General features: G+C 40.0%; 1 protein-coding gene across 2 annotated transcripts in view; it reads left to right on the top strand.

Moving 5' to 3' along the window:
- Positions 1-10,486, top strand: part of CUNH10orf67 (chromosome unknown C10orf67 homolog) — a 109,932-nt gene that overhangs the window by 94,862 nt on the left and 4,584 nt on the right. For both annotated transcript variants that reach the window (XM_031373297.1, XM_031373298.1), the window contains exons 15-16: positions 2,301-2,381; positions 2,467-2,515. In XM_031373297.1, coding sequence (XP_031229157.1) covers positions 2,301-2,381; positions 2,467-2,515 — 130 coding nt within the window. The remainder of the gene's footprint in view (positions 1-2,300; positions 2,382-2,466; positions 2,516-10,486) is intronic.

Below are 10,486 nucleotides of genomic sequence, written 5' to 3'. Positions count from 1 at the left end.
TAAGGGAGTTATTCATGTCCTTCTTAAATTCCTCTAGCACCATTGTGAGATATGATTTTAGATCCAAAATCTTGCTTTTCTGGTGTTTTGGGATATCCAGGACTTTCTGTGGTTGGAGTACTAAGGTTCTGATGAAGCCAAGTAGTCTTGGTTTCTGTTGGTTTCTTTGCCTTTCGCCATCTGTTGATCTCTGGTGTTAGATGTTCTTGCTGTCTCTGACTAGAACTTGTTCCTCCTGTGGGTCTGAGTCCCTGGGTTAAAGCATTAACTGGAGGCAGGCTCTCCTCTCGCAGGGAAGGGGCAATGAGGATTGCAGATCCACCACTGTCACTTGGAGGCTGAGAGGATCCTGTCTCTGCTGCCCGGTGACTCCCCTGTGACTCCTGAGGCCTGTGCCTCCCGACTGGTCCCACCTTAGAGAGTCACCGGAGAGAAAATGGCAGATCTCACCAGAGTCCCTGGGTTAAAGCACTCTCTGGAGGCAGGCTCTCCCAACATTCATTTTCTATCCCCAGAATCTAATCTCACACTATTGTACTGTTTTGGTAAACTCCACAGTAAACGGTGGCAGAGCTGTCCTCTTGTGACAAGTATTTTTCACCCAAGGGTAGGTTAATTGGTGTTCCTCCCACCCTCGCACTAAATATTTAACTTCACACCCCTTTGAGATTGGGCTGTAGGAATAGAAAAAAATCATATGAAGACCCACACATGAAGATGAATGCCTAAATAAATACACTCACCAAGAGAGAATAAGGAAATAAATAAGGGAAACCCCATAAATTCTAATCAGCACACCTGGACCTCATACTGTTTCTGGTGAGCATGCATAATGCACCTTTAACTACTTCACCGGCACCTCTTTCTCATCGTGATTTATTAACAACGTGGTACCAATGATGCCTGCATGCTGCTGCTCCAGAACTCCTAGCAGAAAGTCTTTTGCTTGCTTGTCTTTCCTCTTCCTTTTTTTGCAAGTCCATTCTTGTCAGTCTTGTGAACACTGTTGAAGCTTCCAGCAGCTTTTTAGGATTTGGCATATTTCTGTTTGATGCCCTTCCATATCTAAAGGACATTTGTTCCAGGACCACACAGGTACCAAGATCCTTGGATGCTTAAGACCTACATGTATATATACATATATATTTATAGAGAAAGAGAGAGAGGGAGAGAGACTTAGTATTTGTGTGAGATGTTTTACAATCCTCCTATAGACTTTAAGTCTCTCTAGATTACTTATTCATTGAATAATTTGCATAGTTAATGTTTGCCATATTATATTGTTTAGGAAATAATAACAAGGAAAAATATGTCTATGTGCCTATGTTCATTTCAGAAATAATTTAAGAGTGTTTCTCTCCACTATAAGCTATAAGCACAAAACTATGTGCATGGACCAACTTGTAGAAAATCCCAACTTGAAGGTTTAATCAAAAGAAATTAGAGTCAGAGGAGACACTAAGGAGGATAGTTTCCTTGACTTTCTCTTCAAAAGCCTCAACAGTGAGCCTTTGTTTTACTTGTTGGTGGTGATAGGTACTGACGTTGATTTGACTTGGGGCATCTCTATATTGCCCAAGCTAGTCTCAAAGGTCTGAGTTTAAACAATTCTCCTGCCTTAGCCACTTGGGTAACTGGGACTCTATGTGTATACCACCATTGGTTTAAAAGAAAGGATCTCTCCATCTGGATTTGAGTATGTAAGTTAGAAGCAGGATTGTCATGTCCTACTGAGGAGTTAGAGGTGATGACCACATGAATGTGTTGTCAACTTGATTACATCTGGACTAAACAGAAACCCAGTATATGAGTATCCCTGAGATAGAGTACTCCTCTTTGGAGTGAGGAGACCCACCCTAAATCTGAACCTTTTGAGGTGGGAAGAGCCACCTTAAATCTGGTCCACATCTTCTGTTGGCAGCCTACATAAAGGACATGGGAGAAAGAAGCCCTTGCTCTGCCTGCTTGTCCTTGCTCTCACTGGACAGTTCATGCATTGCTAGCATTAGAGCTGACTTCTTCAGGATTCCAGCATATAACAACAACAAAAAAAAACAAAAAACAAACAAACAAACAAAAACCAGCTGATACATCCATCCTCACGGACCGAACAACTACTGGATTCTTGAACTTTCATAGGGAAAAAGCCATTGTTGGCATAGACAGACGATAATGTGTAAACCTCTCTAATAAATCCCATTTTTGTATACATAGGAGCCTGACTAAGACAGTGTCCAAATCACTTTGCTTTGACTATAATTTCCCCCTGACCCACAGTATCTGCCGCTTGTGTCTTCCAGAAAGTTAAGCCCTTGTATGTGCACTCCACTATGAACATGGGAGAGCCAACCTCTCCTCCAAATGTTCCTCATGCACCCATGGTAGGTCAATTGTTTTTCCCTATTAAACATTTAGTCCATCACTATTACCGAAGCTTAGTAATGAAACGTTTTGGTTAACATGCAGGTGGAGTCCAGCTATGAGAACACACGCAGCAAACAGGTGTTGCCAGGAGGTAAGAATCTAGGGAGTGGGAGTAGAGGTATTTTCCATAGTCCTAGCATATTTGAGGCCCTGGAATCACCCACGGCACCAAAGGAAAGTAAGGCAAGACCCTGTCTTGTTAGAAAAAAGAGGTTTGCACATAGCCTGAGTGCTCAAGAAAGCTCCACCTCCATTTCTTCTCCTCTTCCCCCTCTTCTGAGCCTCAGTTTGCAGTCCAGGCTAGCTGCAACCCTCACAAAAAATCCTCCCTCCATGTTGTTTTTCTTGTTTAGCCAAAGGTTTTTGGATCATGATGAAATCGAGATTTTTTTTCAGTCAATTTATAAACTTTGTGCCTTTCTGTGTTCTGACTGGTGCTGGTTGAAAGCATACTGTCATTTTGCAACCTCAGAAGCTATCTCAGTTAAAAATTTCATTTCTTTTTTACTAGACTACAAAAAATGAAACAAACAAACAAACAAACAAACAAACCAAAATTCTGAAGCCCTAGTTAAATGTCTATTTATCCAATTTAATAATTGTCAGAAAAAGAAAACTGTTTCTTGAAAATTTCTCTTTGCTCAGTCCTTAAAGAGCTTCAAATTGGATGTATTTTTACACTACAATTTATTTTGTCTATACACATCTGTAAAACTTTCCTCTGAACTTGGAAGCCAAAATAATCTAAGTAAGAGTGCTCAGGGTGAGGGTGGATACAGGTACTCAAGGAAGCTTGTGGGATGTGGGTGGATGTCAGTGGCAAAGTTTTTGTCTAGAGTATATGAGACCACAGGTTCAATATTCAGGGTTCAAGGGAGGGAATTCATTATTTAAAGCTTATAAATTTGTAGAGCATAGTAAACAAATAGAATTAATAAAACATAATATTGTTAATTATTATTACTAACATTGATCTTGACTGACCTCTGAATAAGTGATTCATTTGGCATATCTGGAAACATTTAAAAGTAGATTAGTTAATGAAACTCTGTGCAAGAGGCATCTGTGTGATAAGAGCTTAAATACTAGTCTCTGCAGAAAGTGTGAAGAATGTCTTTCCTGGGTGTCTGTGCAGTGGGAACGTTTCCTGTGGTTTTATGCACTGTTGATGTCTGGTCAATGGCTGTCTTCCTAGGAACAAAGGAATCTTTGAGCAAACACAGTGATGGGCACTTCCCCGGTCTGACTAGATTACAGCCATGCTCACACTAGACTTCCTAGCTTAGGAAACAGCAATGTTTAAAGATGTCAGTATTTAAATAATGACTGAGATCTGCTAGATTGGAAATTCCACCTCATATTGTAAGTCATTTCTAAAACATCTAAATGTACTTGTAGTTTATTTCACACACAAAAATGTGTATTGGTAAATTTAGAGTTTGTTGCTGACCTAAAATTTGAATTAGAAAATTATAATCACAGCAGTACACTCCCAAACAATCCAGTTGAAAAAATTTGCATTCACAGTTGACATCCAGGGCTGGTGAAATAGCTCAGTAAAGAGCTTTGCCTTGCTTCTCTAAGTGTTGAGTCACACACACACACACACACACACACACACACACACACACACACAGACATGCACACACATACATATGAGCACACACAGAGACACACATACACATGCCTACATAATATTTAATTAACTTTTCAGAGGCAAGAAAATTGTTTCTCAAAGGTCTACTTAAAGTATTAATAGCACAAAGAACACAGTATCTGATTAATTAGCTCCAGATGACCCAAAATTTATTAAAATCAATTCTCCATTATTTTTTGAGTAAAAACAAACAAGTTTAACATAAGATAGAAAGCTGAATAACTAATTTAGTAATTTGGGAAGTGGATGAGTCTCTTAGAAGAATGCAGTTTTGAGAGGCGGTAGCTTGTAGGTGGATAGTATCCATGATACCCTGTCAGAGGACCACATTGTCACCACCAAGTGGGTCATCCCAAGCTGTGGGTTTTATTAACATTTATGGCTCCTAGGAAATAATATATTATTATTTTCAAGTACTAATGTATAAATACCTACTAATGAGAAGTTAGCTATACAGCTAACATGCATCTGAGTTGCAAGCAAAATTTTATCACTTTCTATACTATGAAGGTGCACAATAACCCATCTGGTTTACATTCCATAAGTGGAATGTATGTAGGCTGTGCATGTATGTATGTGCCGCATACACATGAGTGTGTGTTATGTACACCATCGATATCCAGACAGGTCTCTGACTGAACTAGAGACGTGTCTTTTTGGCTATGGTCAGTAAGTTCTCGGGATCCACCTGTCTCACCCTAATGCTGAGGTTACAGTCACGTGCAGCCAACACCATCGATGTCCAGTCAGGTCTCTGACTGAACTCGAGACGTGTCTTTTTGGTTATGGTCAGTAAGTTCTCGGGATCCAACTGTCTCTACCCTAATGCTGAGGTTACAGTCACGTGCAGCCAAGGATCTGTGCTCAGGTCTTTCTGCTTGCTTTGTGGTGCTCTCAGCCACTCTTGCCTTCAGCCTTTTAAATTGGACTCTGAAGTCCCTGGTTTGAGTTTTGTTTTGCTGTTCAAAATATTCAGATCAATATTCATATTTAAAATGCCCCAGTAGCCATGGAGACAATAACTCTCTCTGTGACAGGGTTCTGTGCTGCTTCAAAGAATCAGCTCCTGGGCTGCACTTTCACCCCACACAATACTCTTTGGAAGTATATGCAGCGGATATGTGGTAGGAAGAGGTGACATTCTTTTCAAGCTCTTTTCAAGGTCTAATTCTGATTCTCACTAGCACCCTATGAGTTGTGGTTTCCCCTATTGATTCCCTCCACTTAACAGGTAGCTTGTGTGAGTACAACAAGGGCTGCATCAACCCTCATTATGAAATATAAGCTGTAAGCTATGTATAGTTATATCAACAGTAGGAAATTGGGGATTCAACTGAGTGACCCAAAATTCTGTGCAAGGAACCTCTGGACTGCATTGTCTGATCCCCAAAGCATGTAGGAACTGGTACAGTTTTGTGTTAACAAGACATGGAGTCATTGCAATGTCCTAGGAAGGCCAAGCACTGTGGAGGTTGTCAGCCTTTGCCTCCAATCTCAGTTTACTCCTTAATCCCTGGGCAGCTTTCTCTGGCTTCCCTCTGCTGTGTAAAAAGTAGCAACTCTACTGTAAATTTGTTAAAAGAATGAAATAAGATACTCTGTGGAAGACTTGTAGAGCTGATTCTTCCACTTGCTTCTCTTCATAAGCTGTTTCTAATGTAATGCCAAACTAAACTCTGGAAGATCTATATTTTAACTGACGACATGAAAGCAACGAGGCATTGAGCAGCAGGAGCATAAATTTTTTTATTAGATATTTTCTTTATTTACATGTCATACGATATCTCCTTTCCCAGTTCCCCCTCCGAAAAAAAGAAAAAATAATGAAATAATATAAAAATAAAAACGAAAACAAAAACAAACCCCTGTTCTCTTCCCCCTCCCCCTATTTCCTTTCTTTCTTTCCCTCTTTCTTTCTTTCTTTCCTCCTTTCTTTCTTTCTTTCTTTCTTTCTTTCCTTCTTTCTTTTTTATAAATAAGTACAATGTAACTGTCTTCATACACACCAGAAGAGGGCATCAGATCTCATTACAGATGGTTATGAGCCACCATGTGGTTGCTGGGATTTGAACTTAGGACCTTCGGAAGAGCAGTCAGTGCTCTTACCCACTGAGCTATCTCACCAGCCCAGCAGGAGCATAAATTAAAACAACTTCACCTTCGTTTCTTTAATAACTAGTTTTCTATCAGGCATGAGGACAGCTGAAGTCTAGAGCTTAAAGACTTGAGAAATTAAAGTGAATTAAAGAAATACCATATAATCAAAACAATGTTATACCAGAGATGACCGACCTGAGCCGGCTTCGAGGGACTCCTTTGTTGCAAAGTCCTGGGAGTTCTAAAGAGAACCGTAGGTTCTCATTTCACTAATAGCCAGTTTTAAGAGATTTTATCTGTCCAATAGAAAGGAATAGAAACAAGGCCCAGCACTATCTGGAAGGTCTCAGAGCAGTTTTTTACATGGTAGTAATTATCCCAGCAGAGCACAAGTAAGATTATTAATTTGTTTGCTACTTGCCTGTGATGAAATGTGGGATGTGAGCCTCCCATTGTGTGCTCCACACTGCCTCTGATCTATGTACTCAAGCAGGTCTTTCTCACAGCCCAGTAATTAGGTGTTATTGACATTGCAATCTCTGGAAATCTTCTTAATGACTCCAAAAGACACGAATCCCATAGATAAAACCTCAAAGAAACACTGGCTGTTTAAGTCCCTTGTCAGTAAGAGAAGGCTCAAACATCAGTATCTGCACCCCAGGGGAAATCCAAACTGAAGCCCAGATTACATTGTGTGGCTGATTTTTCTGGGATTTCTAGGAGAGAAATACCTAATAGATCACTTGAAAGCTTTTGGAGAATAGTAGAAGGACCATGATATATTTGATAATTTTTTTTAGAATCTTTCTTACCCTTTAAAAATTAAGGTGTGAAAATATTTTCTTCAATGCTTTTTTGCCATCACTTAGAAAGACTTTTAGTTAAAAGTTTATAAGCAACTTTAGGCATCTGTAAAATTAGAATCCAACAAATTAGGGTTAGCTTATATATCATTTCTAGACTACCGACTATGATTATAATTAATAGAATTTTAAAGATCAGATTCACACAGAAACGTGTATTTTGAAATATAATTACATGTAAAACTGATACAAGGCACCTTTTCGTTTCTATCTAATAGCTATAAACACTAACATGTCTGTAGGGGTTGGACATGAACACACACCTATAATCCCAGCACTTGGGAGGTGGGACAGAAGAATCACTATGAGTTTGAGGTCCAGCTTTGGCTTCCAAATGAATCCCGAGCCAGGAAGGTGTACAAACGAAAACCCTGTCTCAGACAAAGTTTAAATGGTATTAAACCGAGAATTATATTTAAACACCAGGGCTAACCTGATTGTCTAGGTATGGAATATAAAGAGACTGTAAATGTTAGCAATGTCATTGTCACCAACTTTTGCTCCTTTGCTGTCACCAATTCTCTATTATTGAGATGGTATAGTATTAAATTACACGTCATCTTCCTCTTGAGCTGATTCTCTTTCCTGGAGACTTTTCCTTATTTCCATACATATATTCTGAGAAATCATTCCAAGAAACTGACACCTGGGCCACCAGTAGTCTGTCTTTTAGTTGATCCTTGCAAATGCTGTAAATTCTGTATTTGCATAGGAAAGGGCTCAGGAACCAGCGGTATTAAAGTCAAATTCAGGACTTTGAGAATACTAAGCAAGCACATACCACCAGCTGGAAACACAAATCATTTTTGTGTTTAGATTTGAGTCCTATCCTCAAGATGTTTCATTATGTACATGAGATGTATATGATGTATTCAAAAAACATTAAATAAATACAAAACAATGCTGGCCCCAAGAATTTGGGATGATGACCATACCAACCTATACAAGTTCATTCTACTTTGGTGGGAATTTAGAAGCTTTGCAGTCTACTGGAGCCCACACTCCAGCTGCTGTAAACATCCAATGTTTTCCACAGTGTGGTGTGTAAAAGACTCACTGCATTGAATAACTAGAAACAGAATCTCTGAATTCCAGAAACTTATTGGATGCCATCAAGTTATGCCAATAAGTCAGTGTGCTACTCCATGCCAGAATTGCTAAGTTGGTATTGACCCAAACTTCTACAAATGCTTGGGGTCCCTACTTATGCTCTGTGGCCCATCTTGCAGGTGTGAAATTGTTTCTCTTTTTTTTTAATTTCAAACTTCTGAGAGCTGGTGAATATTAGTTTCCTGTGTATACTGACCTGGGTTTCTTCTTCTGTGAATCGCATTAGCTGTTTTTTTCTACTCACTGTTGGGCAATTCTTCTTTCCCTTAGTCTTGAAGTCATTTTGTTTTAATCCTGACCTTAGTTCTTTGATATATGCTTCACAAATACCTCCTCTCTGTCCCTGGTGTATCTCTTATATAACTTTTTTTAAAAAGATTTATGTATTTTATGTATATGAGTACACTGTAGCTATCTTCAGACACACCAGATGAGGGCATCACATCCTATTACAGATGGTTGTGAGCCACCATGTGGTTGCTGAGAATTGAACTCAAGACTGGCTGGAAGAGTAGTCAGTGCTCTAAACCGTTGAGCCATCTCTCCAGCCCTCCGCCAACCCTCCGTGTACCTTCTAATGGAACTTTTGATGTCCTTTTTTTCTTATTCTTTTTTTTTTTTACCTAAACGAGGAAGCTACTATATTTTTTTAAATCAATTCTTTATATACATGTCATATGATATCTCCTTTCCCAGTTTCCCCTCAAAAACAAAAAACAACAACAACAAAAACAAACCTCTGTTCCTCCCCCCCCCTCCTGCTCACCACCCCACCCTCTCCTGCTTACTGGCCCTGGCATTCCCCTACCCTGGGACATAGAACCTTCACAGGGCCAAGATCCTCTCCTCCCATTGATGACCAACTTGGCCATACTCTGCTATACATATGCTGCTGGAGCCATGAGTCCCAACATGTGTACTCTTTGGTTGGAGTTTTGGTCCCTAGGAGCTCTGAGGGTATTAGTTAGTCCATATTGTTGTTCATCCTAAGAGGCGGCAAACATTTCAGCTCCTTGGGTCCTTTCTCTAGCTCCTTCATTGGGGACCCTGGACTCAGTTCAATGGATGGCTGTGAGCCTCTACTTCTGTATTAGTCGGGTACTGTCAGAGCCTCTCAGGAGACAGCTATATCAGGCTGGATTGTCCTTCCTTCAGTCTCTGCTCCATAGTTAATCTCTGCAACTCCTTCCATGAGTATTTTGTTCCCCCTTTTAAGAAGGCATGAAGTGTCCACATTTTGGTCTTCCTTCTTCTTGAGTTTCTTGTGGTCTATGGATTGTACTTCGTGTATTCCAATCTTCTGGGCTAATATCCACTTATCAGAGAGTATGTTCTTTTGTGATTAGGTTACCTCACTTAGGATGATATTCTCTAGATCCATCCATTTCCCTAAGAATTTCATAAATTCATTGTTTTTAATAGCTGAGTAGTACTCCATGTGTAGATGTATTACAATTTCTGTATCCATTCCTCTGTTGAGGGACATCTGGGTTGTTTCCAGTTTCTGGTTATTATAAATAAGGCTGCTATGAACATGGTGGAGCATGTGTCCTTATTACATGTTGGAGCATCTTCTGGATATATGCCCAGGAGTGGTATAGCTGGGTCTTCTGGTAGAACTATGTACAATTTCCGGAGGAACCACCAAACTGACTTCCAGAGTGGTTGTACCAGCTTGCAATTCCACCAGCAATGAAGGAGTGTTCCTCTTTCTCCACAACCTCTCCAGCATCTGATATCACCTGAGTTTTTTATCCTAGCCATTCTGACTCGTGTGAGGTGGAATCTCAGGGTTGTTTTGATTTGCATTTCCCTGATGGCTAAGGATGTTCTCAACAATAAAGGAACCCCTGGTGGAATCACCATCCTGGACCTTAAGCTGCACAACAGAGCAATTGTGATAAAAACTACATGGTATTGGTACAGTGACAGGCAGGTAGATCAATGGAATAGAATTGAAGACCCAGAAATGAACCCACACACCTATGGTCACTTGATCTTTGACAAAGGAGCTAAAAACATCCAGTGGAAAAAAGACAGCATTTTCAACAAATGGTGGGCTCAACTGGTGGTTAGCATGTAGAAAAATGCAAATCGATCCATTCTTATCTCCTTGTACAAAGCTCAAGTCCAAGTGGATCAGGGACCTCCACATTAAAGCAGATACATTGAAACTAATAGAAGAGAAAGTGGGGAAGAACCTCGAGCACATAGGCACAGGGGAAATTTCCTGAACAGAACACCATTAGCTTATGCTCTAAGATCATGAATTGACAAATGGGACTTCATAAAGTTGCAAAGCTTCTGTAAGGCAAAAGACACTGTCAATAGGACA

This window comes from Mastomys coucha, unplaced genomic scaffold, assembly GCF_008632895.1.
Source record: "Mastomys coucha isolate ucsf_1 unplaced genomic scaffold, UCSF_Mcou_1 pScaffold15, whole genome shotgun sequence".
In the NCBI taxonomy this organism is placed as follows: domain Eukaryota; kingdom Metazoa; phylum Chordata; class Mammalia; order Rodentia; family Muridae; genus Mastomys; species Mastomys coucha.
The sequence above is the reverse complement of the archived record's forward strand: the minus strand, read 5'-3'. Positions and strand labels throughout refer to the sequence as shown.